Raw genomic sequence first — 26,316 nt, forward strand, 5'->3', positions numbered from 1 at the left:
TTCCCCCAAGATAGCTGTCAGACATTTCAGATATAATTTTGTATAAATCTGAATGTGGATAAGCCCAGGAAAACCAAGATCTGGGCATTTGTGGAGTTGGGGCTCAAACCTGTCTTAGCAGCATTTGATCCATGGCTATCAAACTCAACTTCACAGTGCAGAGAAGGCTGGGGACTGGTCTCATCTCCTCTTCACCCTTTGGGATAGGGAGCGGGTGTTGGAACCCAGTGAAACGCTAGCAGGAAGCCGTCCTTGTCTGCAGGATAGCACAAGGACTGCAAATGTGGCTGGCGCCTGCACATGGGAACTTTTGTTCTCCACCTTGTGCACTTGTGAACAACACCATTCTGTTGCTTTGTGAGCCAATTGCCCCATATCTATTCCCAAACCCTGATTTGGATCCTGCAATAGTCTTCTAATGGTAATAAGAATTAACAGATCACAGTCCCACTTCCACCCTCTATTACTTGAAATCTGCAAGTGGTTAGGACAGTATTTTGAGTTCATTTGCTCACATTTGAAAATGAATCCAGACTCTGAGAAAAGATCTTGGAGTAGATAGTTGTTTGTGAGCTTATGTCCACTATATACGTTCCCCCTCATTCACCAGATCTTTGTATCTTCTTCTTCTTCCCATCTCTGGCCCAAGGAGAGAATTCCCATAAATCGTTAAAGAACATTTTCATGTATTTCTCATCAAACACATCACATGAATTTGAATCCCATCTTCCCCTCATACTCTGTTCAGTGAATTTTGTGTGTTTATTTTCAGCTTCAGCAGATGAATGATAGTGACTGTAAAAGTCTCATTGCCTTTTCATTGCTGTAAACTTTCCCAAAATTGCATGCATAAAAAATGCTGTTTCTAAAACAAAGTTGACTGATAAGGTTACAACAGAAATAAAAGGTGGCTTTGATTTACTAGTGACAGTTACCAGGATTTCAGATGTCCTGTGAATATAAAAACCATACCTCATTTGTTGAAAAGTTGTAAAAGCCAGAAAAAGCCAGTCCAGCTGAAAAGCAAGGCAGTAAAGTTTGAGTGTGAATTCAGAATCATGGCTAATAAAATAGACGCTGAGGTTTTTAAAATAACTTTACTCATATATGTATATTGTTTTCCAGAAGTGTCAAAGCTTCAATATGTCTGCTGCCTACCTGAAGAACAGGAAAGGGCATGTTCTGTACAACCTCTCGGGTTTCAATGTGGAAGAATACTTAATCATGCCTACAAACAAAGCAAGGTAATTTTAAAATTCTTCGAGTAGTGTCCATATGGGTGTTCCACTGTAGGGATGCTTGCATCCCTGCACTGCTGATCAATAGTGGTGTCCGTTAGGCCCACACATGTGCTGTCTGTCCTTGTGCCCCGCCATGAGGCTAGCCAATGCACACAGGCTAACCGCCCTCAGTTCCTTTTCAACGTCCCCAGTGGTTAGAGATTTAGCCATTAGCAGTCTATTTGTGACCATTACTTTCTTTTACATTTCTATAGTTAGTCAGTCTCCCGAGACTTAGTTGTAGTTTCTTCTTTTCGTACTTTCTTCCTGAACAAACAGTCTTTATCTCCCCCACCCCCGCTTTTTCGTCAGGGACCCTTTCCCCCCCCCCCCCCAGGGTATGCCTGGTTCACTGGACTTCAACAAATGTCTATCCTGCAAAGAGGCTATCCATGTAGCAGACAAGCACACCCGGTGCATATGCTGCTTCAGAGAAGGCTGCATTCCACAGAAGCGTGGACTCTGCCGCTAGCAACTCAGACCCAGGCCTCACAAGGACAGAGAATTGAGACAGAAGATTATCTTTACGGAGGCGGTCCTCTAACCTTCCCCAGACCTGCACCGAATCACCTGGCAGCAGACAGGAGTCTTCCCCACAGACCTCAACATGCAGGGTTTGTGAGTTGAAGAAATCAGCCACAGACCCCTCTCACAAGTCATCAAAAAATAGAGCAGGAAGTTCCCAGAGTGAGCCCCGAGCCAGCTGTAAATGATCTCTGGCACGCTTTGTATCCTCGGTACTGTTGGCACCGAGATAATCCCAGCCCGGTTCCCACAGCTCACAAAGTTCTCGAGTGGCATGTGCCATTGACATGCCTAAGGACCCGATGGGGCCAGGCTCCAAGTCAACGGCGTAGGAGGACAAAGACAGGACCCAGCACTCCACTAAGAAGATGCTGCTGGTATGCACTGTACCAATGGCACTGGCATCAATGCCCCATCCAACACTGGACTGGTCAGTGCGAGCAAGATCTCCAACCCCCTCGGTACTGCCAGTGGCAGCGAGTCAGTTGGTACTGTCAGAATTCTGGTACTCTAGAGATTTCTGTATATCCGACATACCAGAGTCTCCTCTTCTCAGTACTAGGACCTCAACACTGAATCTTCTCCGCTGCCCTGCCACGCAGCCCCACTCTCCAGTGCAGACTCAGACAGAGAACCAGAGGAGGTTGTGTCTCTTTACTTCTCTCATGCTCCCTATGATGCTCATTGCCAAGAGGGTCCCCAGGCATACTCTTAGACAGCCCCACCATCACCACCTTAGTAGAGCCAACCATAGGCACCAGCACCAGTGGCCATACTGGGATCCTTGGGCTGCATATCACCCCCATGCCTCTTGAGCTTCTAGCCTCACCCGTGAACCCCTGAGACGCTTCCCTTCGGCCACAGCATCCAGAGCCTTGGAACCTCCAGAACAGATTGTGGAGGAACAGGAGGGTGGCATTGAGGAAATGATTCTGAGGACCAACATCTCCTCCTTCCCAGATAAGGCCGTCATGCCTCCACCATTTTCCTTGGCCTATGAATTCTGACTTTTCCATGACGTGGCAAAGAGAGTTATAGATACTCTACAGATACCATTAGAAGAAATCAAGGACACCCATCACAAGGTCCTTGACATACTATGCTCCTCCTCGTCCTTTAAAATAGCCTGCCCTATTAATGAGGCTCTCCTGGACCTTGCAAAACCATATGGCAGACCCCAGCATCGGTGGTACCTACTTGTAAATGGGCCAATAAATATTATGTCCCAGCTAGGGAGATGGAATTCCCCTTCTCTCACCCTCCACCCAACTCCATTATGATGGATGTTGTGAACTCTTGTGGTCATCAACACCAAATGAGGTCCACTCCCTACAACAGGGATTAGAAGTGTTTGGACCTCTTTGAGAAGAAAGCTATTCCTCAGCCATACTACAATTTCGAATTGCCAGTTACCAAGCCCCAATTGCAATGTCAACTATTTGAAACTTAGCAACTTTATTGATCAGCTGTGTGAGTTGCACCGTGACCAGTTCAAAGCCATCATCCAGGATGGACCACTAGTGGCCAAGACAGTGCTATAATCTGCCCTCAATGCAGTTGACACAGCAGCCCGATCCATCTCCACAGCGGTGGTTATGCAACATGTGTCGTGACTACACCTGTTGGGCTTCCCTAAGGGGGTGAAGATGACCATCGAAGACCTTCCCTTTGAAGGCACCAAGCTCTTCACAGAGAAAACAGACTCCTCTCTTCATACCCTAAAAGATTCTAGGGCCACTCTCCGCTTGCTGGGGCATCTACACACCAGGACAAAAAAGGAAATTTAGTCCACAGTCCCAGCACAAACCATGCATCTCCCAATATCCGACTCAGCACTACTACAAGCCACGCAGGAAGAAAACTAAATTCCCTGGGCCTAAACCATATGGCCCCACAGACTTCCCCATCCCTACCATCCACTTCCAAGCACCAATTTTGATGTGTTTGTCAAGGCATTGATAGATCACTCCGCCCAACTGCTACAGCTGACCACTGCTTCCTACCTATTTGACTACCATCTGGCAAAATTGTGCAAGACCTGGGAATGCATAACATCGGATGGCTCTTGGAGATTGTTCAGAATAGGTATTCTATCCATTTTACCTCCCTACCCCCTGACTGTCCCTCTTCAGGGACCCTTCTCACAAGAGTTTACTATGACAAGAGAGAAATCATCTCCTCCGGTTAGGAGCCTTAGAGCCAGTACCTCAACATCTACAAGACAAAAGTCTTTATTCTTGCTATTTCCTAATACCCAGAGGAAGGGTGGTTAGAGACCCATATTAGAACTCCAATCACTCAACAAGTTTGTCAAAGCTCAAAAATTCAAGATAGTCACTCTAGCAATGATTATTCCACGTTTGGAATAGGGAGACTGGTTTACGACCCTTGACCTTCAGGACACGTACTTCCATATCTCAGTCCTACCGTCTCACAGATGATTCCTCAGATTTACCCTAGGACAAGACCCTACTACCAGTACAGAGTAGTCTCCTTTGTGTTATCTTCCACTCCAAGAGTATTCTCCATTGTTCTCTCAGTAATGGCTGTGCCTGTGCTCTCAAGGGATCGTGATTTACACCTACCTGGATGACTGCCTCCTGAGAGCTCGGTCCTTTCAAGAGGTTCACTGAGTCACCATATCTACAATAGACTTATTCACAGAACTGGGCCTATAGATCAATGCCCAGAAATCAGCCCTCCTTCCAGTGCAGCACCTGGAATTCATAGGCGCCGACCTTGACTCCTTACAGGTCAGAGATCTCCTATCTCAACACAGATTCCTCTTTTTGGCCACATTCATAGACACTGGCCAAAGCAGCCCACAAATATCAGCCAGACACTGCTGCCATATGCCCCAGACACTGCCTACACTGGGGCATATGGCAGCAGGCACAGCAGTAATACCACATGCCAGGCTTCACATGTGATGCCTCCAGATGTGGATCAGTTCAGTTTACAGACAAATCAGAGACAGACTAGATAAATGTCTGTCACTACCCACCAGGATCAAAAAGTCCTTAGACTGGTGGAAAGACCTAGTAGATGTTTGAAAGGGGATCCCCTTTTCACAAACCTCCCCATTCTTACCACCGATGCATCCCTCATAGGATGAGGCACACATCTAAATTACCTCAGGACACAAGACAGGTGGTCATCCACAGAGATATCCCTCCACATCAACCTCCTAAAACTCAGGGCAGTCATGAATGCCTGCACCCATTTCAAGGGATCACACATGAGAGTCCTAACAAACAACATAGCATGTTTGTACTACATAAATTGGCAAAGGGGAGCTAGATTATCCTCCCTCTGTGGAGATGCAATTTGACTCTGTAACTGGTGCATTTCCCATGATACCATACTATCAGTGGCTTACCTTCTGGGCACTCAAAACTTGATAGCGGTCCGTCTCAGTCACAAATTCCCACATGACCATGAGTGGGAGATAAACTCAGCAGTGCTTCATGACCTATTCAGGTGGTGGGGGACACCAACCACAGACCTGTTCGCCACTTACCTGAACAAGAAATGTCCATGCTACTGCTCAGAGCAGGGATGGGACAACACTTCCTGACTGGTGCTCTCCTTCTCCCCTCGGGCAGGGACCTTCTCTATACCATTCCTCTGTTTACCCAACTGTCGAAAGTCCTATTAGAAATAAAAAGAGAACTGATTGCTCCTACTTGGCCAACAGACTCGGTATCCTTATCTGTCACAACTTGTTGGTGCCCGCCAATCTCTCTCCAATCCACTCCTTACCTCCTCTCACAGAACAAAGGAGGCACCCAACATCCCAACCTGGGGATTCTTGGCATCAAGGCATGGCTCCTTCATGGTTCCAATGCACAGAGAGCTCCTGCTTGAAGAGATATTACTGCACAGTAGAAAGTCCTCAACATGCCCAACTTGCTGTAGTGGGGCAGTCACCCCGCTCCGGCCCCAAAAGGGTTAAAAGCCTTGGGAGAGGGCTGGCACTGAGAGCCAATAGGAAAAGGCTGGGAGGCAGCCAGTCAGGGCCAGGCTGGGGCCTATAAAAGAGTTGCAGGGCTAGAAGGCAAAAACTCTCACTCCAGCCTTGGAGTGGGAAGGACCTAGTTGCCTGCAGGAGCACAGGGTACCTGAAGCAGAGCAGTGCTGGGGAAGGGCAGGCAGAGCTGGGGAGCTCGGGTCTGGCGAATCTGCAGGCTAAGGCCTGGCTGAAGGCCAAGGAGGTACTGGGGCTGCAAGGAGACAGCGGGGCCTAGAAAGGCAGCAGGTCCAACCTCCTTGCCAGCGATGAGTGGCCATTACAGACTGCAGTCTGCCCCAGAAAAAGGGGGCTAGATGACGACTGGCAGTAGCCACTGAGGCAAGGAGGGCATAGGAGGAGGGGAGACCCAGAGAGTGGGGTACTGCAGTGGGCAGAACCCCAAGGTAAAGGGCACCAGGGTCTGGGAGGGACACAGTGCCTGAGGCAGGATAACACAGGCACTCAGATAGTACAGTGTTGAGCAGCAGTATAAAACCCTAAAATAGCACTGATCAAATGCTTGGTCACGTACAGACAGATCATATGCATGCCAGCTAAACTGTATATATGCAGCATGGGACTTCTTGCTTCATAGGCCTCTTGGAGCTAAAGGAGAATCTTCATCTGTCACTGGTATCTGGGTTTATATCCATAGAAGCTTCCCATTATTTACACTTGCGCTTGAACTGTATCTGTTTGGGAGGGTGAGTGGGCCTGGGTTCTCTGCACTCTTCCCTTCTTGCCATTCAAAGACCTCTGTTGGAGTGGTGTTGGCAGGGTCCCCCAGAGCAGTAGATCTAGGAGTTAACACTGCATAGAGATCAATAGGACAATTTACATTTCTCAGAGCTATTGTTGCAGGCCTTCTGTAGACTCAGGCATTGCTGTATTGGTAACACTCCGGTCACATTTCAAGATTTTCTTTGCAATTCTGAGAGCTAGAAATTTACTTTTATTTAAGTGAAAACTCCGATTCTGACGTAATCGTATGACTCCAGGTGCCAGGGCTTGAGACATGGCCCAATCGAGTACCTATGCGTTACTTCAGCCCAGCTTAATTGTCAACCACTGAAGAGTGACATAATTACAAACATTTGAGCAGGTGCAACTTTATCAAGAAGAGAGTGTTACACATACATGTGAAAAGCTACATGAAATTGATTAATAACATGGAGGAAAGTTATGCTTTTAGGGTAAATGACCAAAACACATCTTGAGTGTCAGAAACTTTTGAAGGTTTAAACACTTTTATGAGGATCAAAACTACCCCAGATACTCATAACCCCTTCATTGCTCATCAGCTTATTTGTGTTTTCCTTTTCTGAAAATAGAGGCTTTATCTGCAGGGTTCAAAGGGAAAACGTTTGCTTGAAGGCACATACCATTCACCTGTATATAAGGAGTAGATTAGACATCTCTTTCAAATACAAATACACCTTTACCCTGATATAACACGAATTCGGATATAACGCAGTAAAGCAGTGCTCCGGCAGATCAAAGCAAATTCGATATAACACAATTTCACCTATAACGCGGTAAGATTTTTTGGCTCCCAAGGACAGCGTTATATCGGGGTAGAGGTGTATCATGATTATATGGGGCTGAGCTGTACTTCTAACTTGAAATGTAAAACAATAATAAAGACATTTGTGAATTCTGTGTTGCAAGAAAACATTTCTCCCAATGCTAAGAAAGATAAGTTGCTGAAAGATAGCCTCCTATTACTTTGTTTTGTATTACTAGATATGGAGGCTGGTCTTTTGGTGTGAAAACATCCCCTGAACTTCAAGACCTAAACCTGAATAAAACATACTCTAAGCCTCTGGCTAAGGTAAGATATGCATATCGAGTCCAATCCATATTGCAATGCCAAAGTATTCAGAGTCTAACTCCTTGGCACTTAACATACAGTAGAACCTCAAAGTTACTAACTGACTGGTCAACCACACATCTCATTTGGAACTGGAAGTACGCAATCAGGCAGCCTCAAAGACCAAAAAAAAAAGGCAAATACAGAACCATGTTAAACATAAACTACTAAAAAAATAAAGGGAAAGTTTAAAAAAAAAGATTTGACAAGGGAAGGAAACTGTTTCTGTGCTTGTTTCATTTAACTTAAGACAGTTAAAAAGCAGCATTTTTCTTCTGCATAGTAAAGTTTCAAAGCTGTATTAAGTCTATGTTCAGTTGTAAATCTTTGGAAGAACAACGATAATGTTTGGTTCACAGTTACAAACATTTCGGAGTTGCGAACAACCTCCATTCCCAAGGTGTTCGTAACACTGAGGTTCTACTGTATAATAATGTAATTTTAGAATCCTTGTGTTTAAAATTGGGAAAAATCCTAAGATATTTTAGTCAATTCCTCTGTCCAGGATTGTTGTATTACCCTGTGCTTTGTGCAATTCAATTGTAAATAACTCAAATGAGGGGTTTCCATCACTTCCCTTGGGAAACTATTTCACAATCTAATTGAACTCACTTTTTAAGACTATTTCCTGATAGTCAGCCTACATTTATCTTTATTTCCCTTCTATTCCTACTAAAATCAATCTCAGAATTGGCTGAAGTAAAGTGAACTATCAATTGTGTTTTATTGATGGCTATTTCAGTCCTGTGATCAATATTCTTTTTTTTTTAAGCAAACAAAATAAAATATAGCAATTTCATTGCATTTAAAAGAGTAAAGATATGGATGTCTGGAGTAGCTCCTGCAAGAATAATAACGTAAATAATACTTTGCACTTATGAGATGCTCCTAAAATACTTTACAAATATGCATAAGTATTATTCCCCTTTTACAGATGGAGAAACTGCGAGATTCACATGTCTTGCATGAGGTCACATAATAAGCCAGAGGCTTAGCACCCAGATCTCTCCGTTTCCAGACTTATGTTTTAACCAGTAAATCATCTGTCTTGCACTGTACCTCACTACCTGAGGTTTTCCTGATTTTGGAGTGATCCATTAGAGGCAGGGACTGTAGGAGTAGTCCTCCATCTACCAAATTCAGACTTTTCTTAAGGCCCTTTGAAGTGCACTGGAAATATTTCCAGAGAGGACACTGTAGAAGACTGGATGGGACCTATGGTCTAGTGGGGGATTGGCAGTCTAGTCGATTTTAGTGCATTTCCACTGGTTGTAAGACCTTCCTCAGACTACCTGAAAAATCTGATGAGGTTCAACAAGGACAAGTGCAGAGTCCTGCACTTAGGACAGAAGAATCCCATGTACTGCTACAGACTAGGGACCGAGTGGCTAGGCAGCCGTTCTGCAGAAAAGGACCTAGGGGTTACAGTGGACGAAAAGCTGGATATGAGTCAACAGTGTGCCCTTGTTGCCAAGAAGGCTAACAGCATTTTGGGCTGTATAAGTAGGGGCATTGCCAGCAGATCGAGGGACGTGATCATTCCCCTCTATTCGGAATTGGTGAGGCCTCATCTGGAGTACTGTGTCCAGTTTTGGGCCCCACACTACAAGAAGGATGTGGAAGAGTCAAGCAGAGAGCAACAAAAATAATTAGGGGGCTGGAGCACATGACTTATGAGGAGAGGCTGAGGGAACTGGGATTGTTTAGTCTGCAGAAGAGAAGAATGAGGGGGGGATTTGATAGCTGCTTTCAACTACCTGAAAGGGGGTTCCAAACAGGATGGATCTAGACTGATTTTAGTGGTACCAGATGACAGAACAAGGAGTAATGGTCTCAAGTTGCAGTGGGAGAGGTTTAGGTTGGATATTAGGAAAAAACTTTTTCACTAGGTGGGTGAGGAAGCACTGGAATGGGTTACCTAGGGAGGTGGTAGAATCTCCTTCCTTAGAGGTTTTTAAGGTCAGGCTTGACAAAGCCCAAACTGGGATGATTTAGTTGGGGATTGATCCTGCTTTGAGCAGGAGGTTAGACTAGATGACCTCCTGAGGTCCCTTCCAACCCTGATATTCTATGATTCTATGATTAAGGTTCATACAACTGTTCAGAGAATTTCTAGAGCAAGAGTCCAGAAACATGAAGGGGAACAACAGTGTCCCAGATGTGTTTCAGGGTCTCTGTGACTGACTTCTCTTTTGTGTTTTTGTTGAAATGAAGGGCACTGAAGAAGTGAGTTACCTTGTGTGTTAAGGAAACTGATCTTTGAATGTTAAATTGGAACTGGATAGAAAGAAGCCCTGAACTTAAACATTTTATATAGGTTGGAAAGGGGATAAAACCTTGTTGCTTCTTGTAAATGAAGTAGAGGTGGAAACATTTACCCAAATCTTGCCCCAAACTACCAGCAGGGGAGGGAGGTTAGTTATTAAAACAGGGCATGCACACGCCCCTTATCTGAAGTTTGGTTTGGCACCTTTATCATCTGGATTAGTCCATCCAAAAAAAAAAAAACTGTTTACATTTTCTTTTTTGGTGCTTTATGGTTAAGGGTATGATTCTGCAGTGGAGGTCACTGATTCCATGACTTTACGGGACTTCCATGACTTCTGCAATGGCAGGGCTGGAGGAGCTGTCAACCCCAGGGCTGCCAGAGCAGGGGTCCCAGGGCTGAAGCAGCGGGGGGTGGGGTGGATCAGCCCCTGCCACAAGAGCAGTGTTGGGGCTGGAGCAGCTGCTGCAGTCAGCCCTGGGGCTGCGGGAGCAGCAGTTAGTGGCCAGCTACGGGCATGCTAGAGCAGTTGCCCCCAGGAGTGCAGGAGCAGTGACTGGTGGCTACTGAAACAGCTGGTTGGGGGTTGTTCTCAGGGCCACTGGAATAGCTGGCTGAGGGGTGTCCCCAGGGCTGCTGGAGCAGAGGCTGCCAGTGCAGTGGTTCCCGGTGCCTGCCGGAGCAGCATCTGGCCCCGGGCCGGAACAGCAGCCTGTAACATCTCCCTCCCACCCCCCACAGCTCTCCCATTGTTAGTTCCCCATCCCACATGGTATTTTTAGTAAAAGTTAGGAACAGGTCACAGGCTTCCCTGATTTTTTGTTTATTGCCTGTGACCTGTCCCTGACTATTACCAAAAATACCCGTGACAGAATCTTAACTTTATTTATATTCCCCCAAATTTCTTGCAGCTTTGAACTCTTGACTTGATCAATCCATAATTGGGCACTTGAGTCCAAATGGCTACAATATACTGTGTTTCTCTGCCTGCCTTTTTGTTTGTTTTTGTTTTTTCGTTTTGGTCTTTGGCACCTACTTCATCTGTCGTCAGCAAAAGGATAAATTATAGTTATACAGTTAGTGAGTAAGCTTCATTTTTCAGAGCCAACATAATAGTGCATTAGACTTATAAAGGGCTCTATGTTATCTAAACTACCTCCTTGAAGTGGCTTTCGACTGATGTAGTGTCAAATTATTGCATTAACCTTTCAATAATTAATGACCAGTCTTTTACTTTGACCTTTCGGGCCTGTTCACAAGACAGTGAATGTACCATTTACATAGCCTTTTATGAACAAAAATGGGAAATTTGCATATGAAGAGACTTACTGTACGATTCATTACACTGCAGAAAACCTCTGAGTCCTTCACAAATTATTCCTCTCCACTGCAGGATTTGCATGACAACTAAATTCCCATTCCAACTTAAACAATACCCAGCCAAAACATGGAAGGTGGCTAGCACCTTAAACACATCTTGTTCCAGGTATGTGACAAAAATACACCCACAGTGTGTATCGCATACCAAGCATGTTTGAAAAAACTCTGGCATTCAACATTCAAAGATGACTGTCATGGAACAGGAGTGTGTAGCCGAACTCAATAGCTCATCCCACCCGCACCCATCCCTTCCTTAGTTGTGTTGCTTGTTCATTGTCTCTATCTGTAATCTGGACTATAAAGTGCTTGTCGCAAGGTGGCTTGCCCTTTTGAAGGTCAGAGGGCTGGGGCCAGCTACCTCTAGTTACTAAGGAGGCACACCTGAGCAGGGGTCAGGTGATTACCCTATAAAAGCTGCAGGGAGAGGAGGATGGTCAAGGAGAGACAACTGGGAGAATAAGCAGCAAGAAGGGAGAGACTCCTGTCGTGGTCCTGATATGAGGAAGGGAGATTCCAGCTGGGAAGGGTGTGGCTGGATAGAAAGCCTGTCTGGAAGTTTGATTTCTTTTGGAGAGAAGGTCTGAAGGCAGGTCAGGCCTTGCATCTTCTCCAGCTGCTCATATAGGAGAGAGAGAGAGAGTGAGCTCTCAGGGAGGAGCGACTGTGCCCAGCTTAAGGCTGAGGTGAAAGACTTTTTTCTGTTTGTGAATTTCATGTGAATAAAATCAGATCCTAGGGAGGGCTATTGTCATTGAACTTGTGAAATCCTGAGTGGGGTTTATTTAAGAAGCCCCTTGAGGAGGGAAACTGAGGCAAGGCGCTGCTTCCAGGGCTGCCATAAAGAGGCACTTGTGAGGCAGATGACCCACTGACAGTGCTATATAAGTGCTAAGATTCATATTCAGACATGTATATAACTTATGGTACAAAAACATCTGAAAAGCCCTAAGCAGCCCTAAAGACAGTTTGAGTTCTTGTTATGGTCTGTAACTAAGAATTTAGGGGGAAGCCCCCAGATAGGCCTTTCTCTAGTTTGACCTTACCAAGTTGTCACAGGTTCATGTAACTGAGGCAATATGAAATTTAATTAGATCCCAAAGTGGTAGCCTATGCTTATTCACCATGTAATTCTAACAGAAAAAATTTCTCACTGTGGAAGGAAGTTGTGACTATAAATGGAAGATACAATTAGTTAAATTCACAATTTGATAGCATTTATCTAAGGAACACCCAACTGCTCTTCTCAAAGGCAGTAGAATTCCACTGCAGATGAATTTTACTCATAGGTACTCAAGAGGGAGCGAGAGAGACACAACTTTTAATGAACCAAGTAAAATATAACCATTTAAGAACACTTGGCATAAAAGAAGGCATAGATGGTAAGAGCATTGTTGGGACACAGATCTCTTAGGAACTCTCCTGGATATTAACGCTCCTTGTCCATGGAGACCACCCCTGTCAGTGGAGAACATGTACAGTAACTTTGGCAAAATATCTGCTGTCCTTCAAAGCGTCCTTCAAACCCCACTGCTCCCCCTGTGATATTTGTAGAAATATATAAAATATAGGAATATATGGTATATATAAACACACATCTATCTAAGTATTTTATGGCCCTTATCACTGTAATATCTGAGCACCACATAGTGCTTAACAGTATTCCTTTTTACAGATGGGGAACTGAGGTATGTGGCTAAATCAATTAATCTATAGTCATACAAGAAGTCAGACACAGTTAGACGAGATTAAACAGGAAGAGGAAGTTATAGAGACGGAACTTGGGCCCAGATGTCCTGAGTCCCATTCCAATGCACTATTCCCTCAATCATGCTTGCTACCCGTGATTAGGTTCTACCAATCACGAGAGTTAAAACTGGTCCTGTGCTAGAAGGGAGACTTTCCAGGGCTTGGCATGTCAGACCCAATTAGAAAACCAAGATTAATCAGCAGTTTCCTCACCCATCTTTCACCTCATCATAAAAATGTTATCCACCTGGCAGTGTTTTGTCTAGCAAAGCTGCGTGTTGTTTTGGATGGAACTAAATACCAATACCTCTTTTTCGATGTTGTGGTCACTTGGTTCAAAATTAGTTGTTCTCAGGCTTTTGAAAAAGAACCAGATGCATCCTCTGATGAAGATAATAACATCAAGGACTTTTTTTTTTGCCAGATTATAAATGATTAAATATTCTGCTTTAATTTGGTTATTTCCTGATGGCCTGACTCAGTTACATCATTTTATCGCACTCTTGGATGAAGAATGCTGTGAATGCTCTGAAGATGCTGTGATTCTAATTATTGGGCAGGACTTCTAAATGTATTGTTATAGACAATGCTATATTGTCATTTTTTTGCTTTCCTTATTATTTTGGTTACATTATGAAATTTACTAGGATATTCTGTGAATACTTATTGAGACCTCTCCCCTGCCTCCAATTAACTGAGGATGTGTCAGCAGAATCTTGCATTATTGTTTTTTGTAATTGCTTCTTTTTTTCCTTACAATGTGCATAATTGCAATGGATTCCATTATGTATGTTAAACATTCTTATTTGGAAAGATTTTAGCAGAACAGATAGAGGAAGAAATGGGATGGTGTGTGGGGGAATTGGCTCCCCTTGCTAGTTCAGTTTTGATTCTGTTCTGGCACATGGTTGCACAGGTGACCAGGAAGTGCAGAAATCTGAAAACTGAATATCTGGAGACTGTTCCTGAACTTTTACATAGGAGGCACAGGGCTTGCTCTCTTTCTGAACCAGCAGAGGATCACCTGAAGATTAAATAGTTGTCAGGTCTCAGACTGGAACATAGAAGAACCCTAAGAACCACAAAACAATGCCCAATTCATAAATCTTTACAGTCAGTAGCTGCACACTAGAGTTAGCTATACTCTAGAGCAATGGGGGAGGGATAGCTCAGTGGTTTCAGCATTGGCCTGCTAAACCCAGGGTTGTGAGTGCAATTGTTGAGGGGGCCATTTAGGGAACTGGGGTAAAAATCTGTCTGGGGATTGGTCCTGCTTTGAGCAGAGGGTTGGACTAGATGACCTCCTGAGGTCCCTTCCAACCCTGATATTCTATGAGAGAATTATTTTCCCTCCAAAAATGAGATCTCTCATCTGTACAAATAAATATTCCCTTTATGTAAAAAAAGTTAAAATTGTTGCCATCTAGTGTCTGTTTGGTGGCCTATGTGAAATGAGTTGGTGAGGGTCAGCCCAGTTCATGTGGACAGGTATCCACCAACAACCCCAACTATAAATGGAACTCCTCACCACTTTTGTTGGTAGTGTCATCTGAAAGGGCATGGAGCTTATGCTGTTTTCTCACCTCAAGAAGTGGTAATTCCATTAAAGGCTGAGGCATATTGGTCAGGCTGTGTGACAGAAATGGGTGCTACCTGTTACTTGGAGAAGGGCTGGGTTGTGCCATAAAGGTATTAGTCTGGGTACGTCTACACTACCTGCCGGATCAGCGGGTAGTGATCGATCTATCGGGGATTGGTGTATCACGTCTTGTCTAGACGCAATACGTCGATCCCCGAACGCGCTCCCCGTCGACTCCGGAACTCCACCAGGGCGAGAGGCAGAAGCGGAGTCGATGAGGGAGTGGCAGCTGTCGATCCTGTGCCGCGAGGATGCGAAATAAGTCAATCTAAGTCGATCTAAGATACATCGACTTCAGCTACGCTATTCTCGTAGCTGAAGTTGCGTATCTTAACTCGATCCCCACCCCCCCAGTGTAGACCAGGCCTCTTGGGGCAGTGTAGAGCTGCATTGTTCAAGAAGGTATTGTGTCCAAGCTCTGTCACACTGCCTCCCAGAGCTCCTCCTTGGGTGTGGGGTGTGGGGGGGAGCATGTTTCAACACCCATTAAGGGCAGTATTCATGCTTTTCTGTGCCTAGCAAACTCTTTTGGATAGATGTTGATAGTAGATGAGTTATTGGCCTCAATCCTCCGTGCCCCATATCCAGTGGCTAGCTCTGATTGTTGTGTTTTTCTATTGCTTGCAGATCTCATTTTGAAATCTCAAAAGTGAAAAGTATCTCAAAGTTTTATTGTTTTCTAAATTCTCCCACTGGGTTTCAAATTAAACCAATTAATGTTACCTTTTCAGCACAAATAGGAGAGTTATGTGTTTCATATATATTTGATCTGGCATGATGTAAGGGGCTGTTCTAGGTGATCCACTAAACCATGAGATCTCTTTCTCTTCCTTTGTTGCTAGTTGGATGGAGTGTCCTGGAATGGAAAGGGTTGACAACAACTGTACTCAACCAAGCTCATTTGATTCTGTTCCACCCAGGACTACCCCATCCCATGCATGTGGCTCCTCAGAGGGGCACATAGCTCCTGTAATCTTACATAACGTTGCATCTGAAATTCCCTAAAATTCCAGGGTATTTGGATCTGGGGTCCTGGTTCAGGCCATCTTTCATTTAATATCTCTGTTTTCTCTCTTAGGTGTGGTACAGCCAGAAAGGTTTCCATTCACTGCCGTCTTCCTTAAATCAACTCAACAACCTTATTCTGTGGATGAATTTGCCTCCTTCTGTGGACTGGAGACAGTATGGTAATATTTTTCAAATCTCTGTTTAAATGTGCATCCATCTCTTTCTAAAAATGCTGATTTATTTATTTTTAAGTAAAAAATCGAAATCCAATTAAATAACAGTGTGAAAACTTGTGGAGATGTTTAAAGTCCCCCCAGAAGGGCAGAAGTAGACTTGCATACTTTCAGGGAAGTTATAAGATGGGGATCCCATAAAATTATAATGTAACTAAGAGGTTATATGTGTTGTTGAACTGATTTATGTATTATAGCAATAAAAAATTACTGTGTTCCAGGATTATTTAATTTAAAGGTTGTTAAATTCAAAATATTTATTTTATTTTGAATTATAAACATTTTCAAATATCAGACCATTTTGAAAGTGACATTGCATGTTGGGTCCAAAGCTAAACTGGGAAGAAAACGAGAGAGAAAGATTGTGATGCTCAGCATATTTAAAGATAGGTTCTGAATGAAATCTCCTGATCCAAAACCAGACTTTTGGGTTATTTGAAATCCAAATTCAAATAGAAATTTTCCAAATGGACTCTTTCCTTATAATGGGCCAAATCGAAACACAGGATCCAAAGATTCCTGAATTTTGGGGGGCACTGAAATCTGGATCCTGTGTTACTTTTTGCAACTTTGGTCCATCTCTACACATATTCTGTTTTCTTTTTTTTTTTCATGAGGTCCCTAGCAAAGGAACAATTAGCTTGGCGTGGAGAAAATTAAAAGTAGGTTATCAAAAGCCACAAAAGTTTACATTTTACCTATTTTATTCATCAGGACTATTTTGCAATGGTTGCAGATAGAGCTAGTTGGAATGTTTTGACCAGGTCTAGTTACAATTGATGGTTTGTATTCTGGTAGCAGAAGGCATTACAGTCAGGACTGGGACCCTATTGTGTTAGGCATTCTAGCCTATAGATCTAGAAGTGCTCAGTGAGATTTGGGAGACATTCTCTAAACTGGGGATGGAGAAGTCAGTGCAAAGTAGTCAAATGGATTGGGGTAGTTTTGTGCTCTTTTAAATGAGGAGAGGATGCATAATAGAAAAGGTTCATGGGAAATATGTGGAGTCTTTGAATGACTACTACATCAATCTGGCCCAATTTCTGTAGTCTCCTGGTGGTATACCCTGGTTAAACATCCCTACAGATAGTCCATAAGCTGAAAAGCACTGTATTTATGACCATAATGTGTGTCTATGGCAAAGGCACAAAATGGGTGGGTTGATCATGCTGTAGCGATTCAATGGAGGAGAAAGGGACAGGATCATCTTAGAAAGAGAAAAGGGTCAAGATATATAAAAGTAGGTGGAGATTTTCAAAGGCACAAAGGGCAATTAGGCTACCAACTCCCATTAACTTTCAACTTTCTCTTATTTTGGTGGAGAGAAACTCCTTGGAATTTGAGGTTAATGCTACAGAATACATGTGATTATTTTTTTGGTGTAAGGCTGTTTGTGGGTGGAAAAAGCATTTTTACAAGTACAGCTTTGTTGTCATATCTCTGGAATGGCTTTTGATGACATCTGGTAGGATAGATTTAATAAACATGTAATTCTGAGGTAGAAAAAAAAACATTGTGTGCTTTCAGATAGGAGAGAGAAATTGAAAGTAATTTTTAAAAGTGGTGTTCAAAAGATTACTAGGGTTTATTGAATTTCCAGATGGTAGACTATTTGTTAACGTTTTTGTTTACGTTGGATAATTTCATCTCAAGACTCGTGTTTATGGAGAGTGCAAGGTATATTCTAGCATATTGCTGAAAAAGGCTTTTAGGAAGCTTGTTGAGATGTGTAATCCTTCCTTGCATTAATGCCATTTTTTCTGTTTTCAGAGAATAACATTTTTCTGTCAAGATGAATAGTACTTTTGAATTTCTTTCTTTACATGTCAAGGGAATAATTGGACCTTTCAAAGGCGGTGGTAGGGAGGGGAATAAGTTCCCTTCCTACCTTAACAAAATAGATATTGTTTTACTGAAAGAGACTCACTAGAATATGGAAGAACATAGTTGTGCCTATAATGCCAAGCAGAGATGAGTAGGTATTGTGGTGCAGAAACAAATCTTGGGATAGGTTGAGAAAGTCCTACTTGCCTTACTCCTGTGAGTAGTCCCATTGACTCTCATAAAACCAGCTGGATTAGCCCCTCTTTGGCATAAGTCTAAGTGGCATGGCTCATGGGTAAGAGGTCAATTCTGGCTTCCCTGCTGTCCTTTCCTCACACAGGAGAGGAGCTACTAGAATATTTGGGGAAGAGAATCCATGGGATGCCAGGATTCTACAATAAGGTTCTGAGGAGTAAATCAGAGAGGTCTTTTCTTTTAGCTTTTACAGTTCTTTGTTTTGATTAATGGTTTATAAAGATTTGCTCCTGATAAAAAGGCTTTGCTGACTTCCGCTGTGTCATCCCAAAATATTAGTCTGACTTTGACCTTACTATGTTTGTGTGTGTGAATGGGGGTGGGGATGGTTTAGTGACCAGCAGAGATTTCCTCTTGAATGTTGTTCAACAGTATCAAGAGCAATGAAATCTGGTCTCCGTCACCTCAAAAAGGTACATGCTTTGGAGAGATGTTGACATTTCTCCCCTGTTCAGATTCACAAATATCAAATACTACTCCATTGTGGGAACAACTGCAAAGTGAGAATTTGTTAGTTTCACATAGTTTTAATATTTAGGCACTTGATTTGAGTAGATGTTTTTAATGAACAAGTGCATGTACAGATTCACATGGAGATTTTTGGAGATACTTTATGACAGTGGTTTTCAACCTTTTTTCATTTGTGGACCTCTACAAAATTTTGAATGGAAGTGTGGACCTCTTTGGAAATCTTCAGCATAAGTCTGCGGACCAACGTGGATCCACAGAGCACAGGTTGAAAAACACTGCCTTACGGTAAAGGAGCAGCAGGTGGCCAAAATCAAAGTCTAAGTATACCAGAGTTGATAGATCAGTGGTCTATTTTGATATGGCAGTTCAGGAATATTTCACTATCTGAAAGTAGCCTCTCTTCAACATTTCTGTGGACAGCAACCCGTAGCCCTATAAGGAACCTAGATCTGTTCCTCTTCTGTTTAAAAATAAACACACCACTGAGAACAGCCCCCATGCTAACCCATCCATTTCACCAGAAGCTGCAGGTGTTAAAAGGGAAATAAATGTGATTGTCTTTCACCGTTGGCATAAAAAATGATAGTATTGACCGATGCTCATCTTGGGTTACAAATTGTATGAGACAGCATGAAAATGAAAAGTTAAGCATTAAAAATATTTTACTGGTGGTGAGGAGGGGGAAATTCAACAGTAAAGGAAAATATGCTGGATTTCTTCATAGCACTATGCTAGAGCAGTGCTTGGGACATAATTCAATGCATATAATATTTTGTTTTGTAACTTGTATTTCATACATGCTGTATCCCCAGGATTAGGTAATATACTTACGATGCTAAATAATAGTGAAGGGGGCAAGGAAAAAACCACAGGATTAAAAATAATGGTGTGGAAGTGAAGAGGTAATATGTTTCCCTATTAGCTGTGTTGCAGTAGCACCCAAAATATGCTAAGCAGAGTGGAAGCAAATAGGAAGGCCTATTCCCAGCCCCCAAAAGCTTACAATACAAAAAGGAAGGAAGGAGTGCTTGTCATATTCTCTGGTGATATCCAGTGGCCAGATCACATTCCTAGGTCACTATTCAAAGAACAGGAATCTGTAAGCAGAGAAAGATTTGGGGTTTATGTATGTAGTGGCCATCTGTTGTAATCCTTGAATTAGGGTTGTAGCTTGTCTCTTTGTTTTAAGCCTCATAGTGAGGGCTCATAAGCCCAATATTGTGTCCTCAATTATTTATTTAGGCTGGGATATTTTGAAGGAGCCTAAAAGAGTTAGGCAGACAACTCTCACTGAGTTTCAGTAGGAGTTGTCTGCCTAACTCCTTAGGCTCCTTTGAAATCCTAGCCTTAAATCCTTTAATGGGGGTCTCACTAAGAGCCCTGTGTTAGGGACCTTGTTATATTTGTCTGGTTAGTGAGGTGGAGGGATGTCAATCATCAATGAGCTGCTCCTGTGAAATGCTCCATAAAATAAAAGTTGTAACTCACGGTAAAATAGAAATGTCTCATTAAACACAAACACCTCGCAAGAACTCTTAGAAATTCTCATCATAAATTCCCTCGAAGAAGAACCTGTAAAAACCTATGATAACCTGTCTCGACCACTGTTATAAACAAAATTCATCAATGGCTGGAGTGGAATGCCACTTACACGCTCATAAATAAAGAATTCCTAGTCTCTGCTACTTAGGGCTGGTGCAGTCAATAATATTTTGGAGGTAATATTTTATGTCCCTATGTGGGCCCTTTCATCCTAAAGCGATTCACAGAATACTTATATCAGTACTACTGAAATGCAGATACCCTTGGGTTGGGAGGTGCTGGGCAGGGCAGACAATATACAGTGCACTACAAAATAGACAGAGCAGCGGACATTTTTTCTAGGTAATGGGGCATACCTTTCAAGCTGCCAATACCCAAAAGTGGAACATAGTGTATGACAAAGACCAAAATGAGACATATAAAGTAAATTAACGCAGGACACTTAAAAGGCTGCAGGATTCCTTCCTTTCGTGAAAATGACTCTCTGTAACCTTTAGTTTCCTGAGTCGTTATTTTTGAGATAAACTATTTACAAAAGTGAGGGAACACCCTAACCTGTGTAGTCAACTTTAAGACCTCAGTGATTGGTGTACCTAGAAATGAGGGCTCTGGAGTGGTATGTTACTTGGACAAACGCTTACAGTAAAGAAAAGAGCAATGAGATCAAAGGCTAGCCAAAGGCATCAGGGAATGTACAGCCACAGAGGGCCCCATTTTTGGGAGGTCCTCTGTACTTAGGTATGCTCTCAGGGATTAATGCTGCAAGGGACAGATCTGGCTGGCTGACAGAGAATAAATGAGCATGAAGACACACGGAAGCTAATACTTTCCCTCCAGCAGTGTGAAATGTCCTTCTGATTCGTTCCACAAAGCTGCAGCCTTTGTAACACCTGGCCACGTGCTAAGGGCTGGAGAGTGGGAAGCTGGATTGTGTCAGAATTGAGCTGGCCAACAGAGGATAGTGCTTTACACCACCCATAGGAAGAAGGCAGGATCCATCACTCAAGTTGGACCTGGCTCTTTTATGGTCAACAAAAGAAACACTCATGCTCATTTTTGAAATTGCAATTCCAAGGCCCCTGTTCTTGAAACCTCCTGAGTTTAGTGTGAAGCTACATATTTTGGACCAAAGTGGCAGTAAGCCACTGGTTACAGGGAAGGTGGTGGGAGATAGGCAGCCCGAATGGAAACTCACCAAAGCAGCCAGGCATGCGACAGGGTGGAATCATGCAGGCTGCTACATCCTTGAAAGTGTACAGCATATGCTTCCCCTGTTTGAGCTAGCTGTGCTCTCTAGGATGGAGAGGGTGGTGTCATGGTCTCCACCACTCTTTCAGTGTTCTCCCTCTCAGTCTAGCATCTTTACTAGCAACATACCCCTCACTGCATAGAGGCTCAGAAGAGGGAAGGTTTCTTGTGCATCCTTGCAGGGCTGGACTCAATCTGGCCCTTGGTGAGCCAGACCCTCAGCTGGTATAAATCAATGTAGCATCATTAAAGTCAATAGAGCTACACTGATTTACACCAGCTGAGGATCTGGCCCAACATGTATGATGTTTGACTCCAATATAATCTACTCAATCTATTTTAACGCCATAAAGAATATCTGCAGAAAGGTAGATGTGTATGTGATACCTAAGATACTTTTTCTTTTAAACCAATGTCTGTTAAGAGCCATAGTATAATAGGTTCTGTATGTTTCCCTAATTCAAACACCTTTGCCCATAACTACAATTCCACCTTTATAGAGAACTTATTTCTGCTGCTTTGGGATATCTTTTCTTCTAAAAGAATTAAACGTACAGGATTGTGGATTGTTCTTCTCTGTATGTAGAAGATCAGAGGCAACCTATGGGATTACCAGCAAAAGAATCCATAATGAAATTATCTTCATTCCCAGTGTGATACTATTTTCAGTGATGTTCTTACTGCAGAAATAATCTCTCTTCTCTCCTTGCCACACTATAATCACACTTGTTCATCGTTCTGGTGTCTCATTTACAGAACTGATTATAAAAGTGAGTTTTTTAGAAAAAAAAAAATCAACACAACAAAACAACAACATAAAACCATGTTGCTACAGCAATTCGCTCTAGTACTCGCTTTATCTTTTTACTATCATTAGTCTCCATAATCTCCATCACGATACCAGTTTATTCAGGAACACAGGTTACTGTGATTCTTTGCTAACTGAATGTATCTGTTCACAAATGCATTGTTATGGTTATAACCCTGGGCAGGCCAATGCTCAAACCACTGAGCTATCAGTTACTCTGTTACTAGAATTTTAATTATAAGACATGCCAACAGCTGTCTTGAACATCTTTGGCCCACCTCTACCCTCATTGACCCGCACACTAAACTAAATGGGGCTGCACAAGTAGGAAGGCACACTTTGGCCCCTGGGTGTTGTGTATATATAGAAGGGCAAGATCTTTCAATCAGGCTGGGAGTATGACTATAGAAACATTTTGGGAATCCAGGTGGCTCTTGCTGGTATAAAAATGGATCAGTATTATTATTAAAATAGTGAAAGACATTTTAAATTATTTTAAAAATCTGTATTCAGGAAGTAAAGTGTTGGTGTTCTACTCATGCAGCTGCTGTTCTATAATAGCTCAGCTGTCAGTCGTCATCAGCCAGTTCAGAATGTGTCTTTTTATTACAAAATGATTCAAGCCCCAAACCCTAGCCCCACCACAGAGTTGTGGGATGGGATAGGGAAATATTCCTCCCTTCCAAGCTATGGAGTAATAGTGAAATTGCTCTGTGGCTGCTGTTTCAAACTCAGGGCTGGAATAGTCTCTTCAACCCTTCATATCCTTACCTCCTTCCCTGCTCCTGGAGGTGTAGAGAATATCTAGCAGATCTGCAGAAGGTGGTACCATCTGCCCTGCCCCTCCCTCAGTCCCTGCCGTGTTGCAGCACACCAGGATCCCAGTGGAGCTTGAGTTCTGCAGTTGTGCGGGCTCTCTGAGTACAGCCCTTCTACAGAGGAAAATCACACTTGTTCCTAGCAGGAGCAACTGTCCATGCTCTCATGGAAATGGCCAGGATTTGTCATAGAACCATAGGGTTAAAAGGGACTGCAAGGGTCATCTAGTCTAACCCCCTGCCAAGATGCAGGATTTGTTGGGTTTAAACCAGTGGTTCTCAAACGAGTTCAGGGAAAGCCCCTGGCGGGCTGGGCTGGTTTGTTTACCTGCCACGTCTGCAGGTTTGGCCGATCACAGCTTCCAGTGGCCGCGGTTCGCTGCTCCAGGCCAATGGGGGCTGCGGGAAACGGCGGCCAGTATGTCCCTCGGCCCGCGCCGCTTTCTGCAGCTCCCTTTGGCCTAGAGCGGCGAACCACGGACGCAGCAGGTAAACAAACCGGCCCGGCCCACCAGGGCTTTCCCTGAACAAGCAGCGGCCCTAGTTTGAGAACCACTGATCTAAACTATCCAAGACAGCTGGCTATTGAGCCTCCTTTTGAAAACCTCCAGCAAAGGAGCTTCCACAACCTCCTTAGGCAGCCTGTTCTTATGTGAATTAAGTGTCTCTGAAAGGTGCAGCACTATACTGATAGGAGGAGAAACTGAAGTTCCCCTTATGTGCAGAATAGGTGTGACAGTGGCAGTGTTACGTTCCCTACATTGGACAGCCAGTGTGCCTCAACCCTGACCCTGGAGGGACCACTTCTCAGAGTGAGGGAGTCATTCACAGGCATGAGAGGGGCCAGTGTTTATTTCCACTCAGTGCTTTTTCCTAAGCTTGCTGGCCAGGATTTCAGCTAGAGCTAAATCTCCTATCAGGTGTTATGATGCGTACCCTCGGAACAGTACTGCGTCTTCCAGTTCATACAGCATAGTCTACTGAATACTGAAATGGCAACAGCATTCATTTACTAGTAGTCCTAGATCACTTTTGAGCTAGGGGGGCTGACAGGGTGCTGACCGCCACCGTGCCCCCCCATGTGGTATTGCAGTTATCCTGCGCTCAGTAATTAATTCAAAGCCTAGGGTACTCAACGTGACATTTCCCCTTCTCGAGGTCTTTAAACAATCTGGTTTCCTTTCCACCTCCAGACCCAAATCTGTCCTCTCTGGGCTTCCAATTCCCCCTGCCATGCTCCTCTCCAGGCTGTCTGCCCTCTCTCTACCCCTTTAATGTTGCAGAAGCTTCTGTTTTTATCTTTACCCCAGAAGAACTGATTTTTTTTTAGCCACGTGACTTGCCTGTCATGGGACTGTGCTTATTTTCTCCTCCCTCCTGGGGAGGCGAGCTAAGTGTATTATTGATGGGGCAGTCACCCTGTGACATGGGCCTAGAGGTGAACAATTCTGTGCCTTACCAATTTCTGATCCATTCAGTCTCTTGCATCAATTGTATGTTGAAAGAATTTCAAATTCTGTTATATACTGAAGGTCAATGCTGCAATTTCCCCCCCCCTCTCCATTTCAGGAAAGCAGCCTCATAATATACAAGTATTGTTAGCCAAATGGGCATGATTTTCCTCACTTCTGATGGTCGGAAGCAACTAACCTAATAGTAACACGTATTGGCAGATAGTTCAGGAATTCCTGATGCTGCTTTCTAGGGGAGGTATTCTCCAGAAACACTGCATCTCCCACCATACACTTTTGACAATACAGTCCATTTAGCAGAGCAAACAGAAAGAAAGCAAGAGACGAACTATCATAGTATCACACCTGTTCCCTATCAGCAATGAGGCTACCAGGGCTGGTAACAATTACTATAGTCCCTTTTTGTTCCCAAACTATATAAACTTTAAAGTCATTCACTGAACACTATGAAGAATAGATATCAGATATAAACAACATTTTCCTCAAAAAATGTACCTGTACAGTGAACTGTCCAGGGAAAGCCCAAGAGGGAAGGAAGCAAAGGAAATTTCAAAAAACAAACTAAAAAAGCAATGTTTTTTTTTCCCCCTCAGAACTTGTATCTCAACAATAAAGACATACATGCAAGGCCTCACACAGTTCCAAAACCCTGATGTGCAAGTTCTGGTGCTTGTGCTCAGTGTTAGGATGGGGTGATGCCTCTGTCCTTTTCACAGCTGTCGTCTGTAGCATATAGAGGAAGCATGTATCCAAGCACATGAAACTAACCACTGAAGTAGTGGTTCCCATTCTCAAGTTACTGTATCTCAATAAGTCTAACCTTTATGGTGTTCAGTTTTCCTAATATTTAATTCAGTTACCTTTGTGACTGGGACACAAAGATCCTGATCCATTGGAATCTGCATGGGTATCAGAGTCCATATTCAAAAATTCTTATTTAGAGGCTGGGGGCCATAGAGCTAGTCTGTCTATTGACTACAGTGGACTTTGCATCGGACTCACAGAACAGAGGTTTGCTTTGCAGCACCGCAGAAACATCACATTTCTTTCTCATCCGTCTGATTAGTGGCCAGACCTTTCTCACTTTGTTAATAGCCACTGCCATTAGCCAAGTTTGGGGAGAGTTACTCGTGAACCAGTAACAGCAGAAACCTGCAATTAGTTTCAGGGAAGTTACAACCCCGTAAGGAGATGCTGGCAATTCTAAAGAAGATGCGGAAGTATGGTATCAGGGATTAGTTAGATGATGTTTTCTCATAGAAGTCCAGTCCTGGTATTGGTTCTGTGTAGGCAAAATCCTGTGCCCGTATACAATCCCATTGACTTCAGTGGAGATTGACATGAGCTTTCAGTATTAGAGCCTTAGGCTGGCATTTTCAGAAACAACTAAAGGACTTGGGAATGCAAGTCTCATTGACTTTCAGTGTTACTTGTGCTCCAAAGTTACTTATATGCTTTTAAAAACCCTACCCTAAATCCTCACTGTAAAAGATCATGTGAATACTTCTATTCAAAAGGCACTTCTTCTTGGAGATCAGTGTGTGGCCTTGCCAGACACTGAAGTTTCTAAGGAAGGTATTTTGGAGCCACTGGAAAAATTCTGGTGCAGTAAATTAACAGAGCAGAGTGGTATTCTTCAGGTGTGAAACAATCCATTTTAGATTAAGAAATTTATGAAAAGAAGCAGAAAGGACTAGAGCTGAATCAATCAGATTAGTCAATGTGGCATGACATGTTTTCCCCGGTGAATACCAGTTTTGTAAAACTTGCCCTAAAGACTGTTCATTCAAGTCTTCCAAGTACATTCCATAAAAATCCCCGAATAAAACACGACACATATCCATTAAACAGAGGCTTTATTATTTTGAACCTCCTTATTTTATCAATCATTTACATTCCTTGATTTGAGTTATGACTCA

The 26,316-nt window shown here is 43.3% G+C and overlaps 1 protein-coding gene across 1 annotated transcript in view; it reads left to right on the top strand.

Moving 5' to 3' along the window:
• ABCA13 (ATP binding cassette subfamily A member 13) overlaps positions 1–26,316 on the top strand; it is a 268,723-nt gene that overhangs the window by 156,137 nt on the left and 86,270 nt on the right. The window contains exons 43-45 of the mRNA XM_065583912.1: positions 1,126–1,244; positions 7,561–7,648; positions 15,797–15,905. Of these exons, the coding sequence (XP_065439984.1) occupies positions 1,126–1,244; positions 7,561–7,648; positions 15,797–15,905 (316 nt within the window). The remainder of the gene's footprint in view (positions 1–1,125; positions 1,245–7,560; positions 7,649–15,796; positions 15,906–26,316) is intronic.

Source organism: Chrysemys picta, chromosome 2, assembly GCF_011386835.1.
Source record: "Chrysemys picta bellii isolate R12L10 chromosome 2, ASM1138683v2, whole genome shotgun sequence".
Lineage (NCBI taxonomy): Eukaryota > Metazoa > Chordata > Testudines > Emydidae > Chrysemys > Chrysemys picta.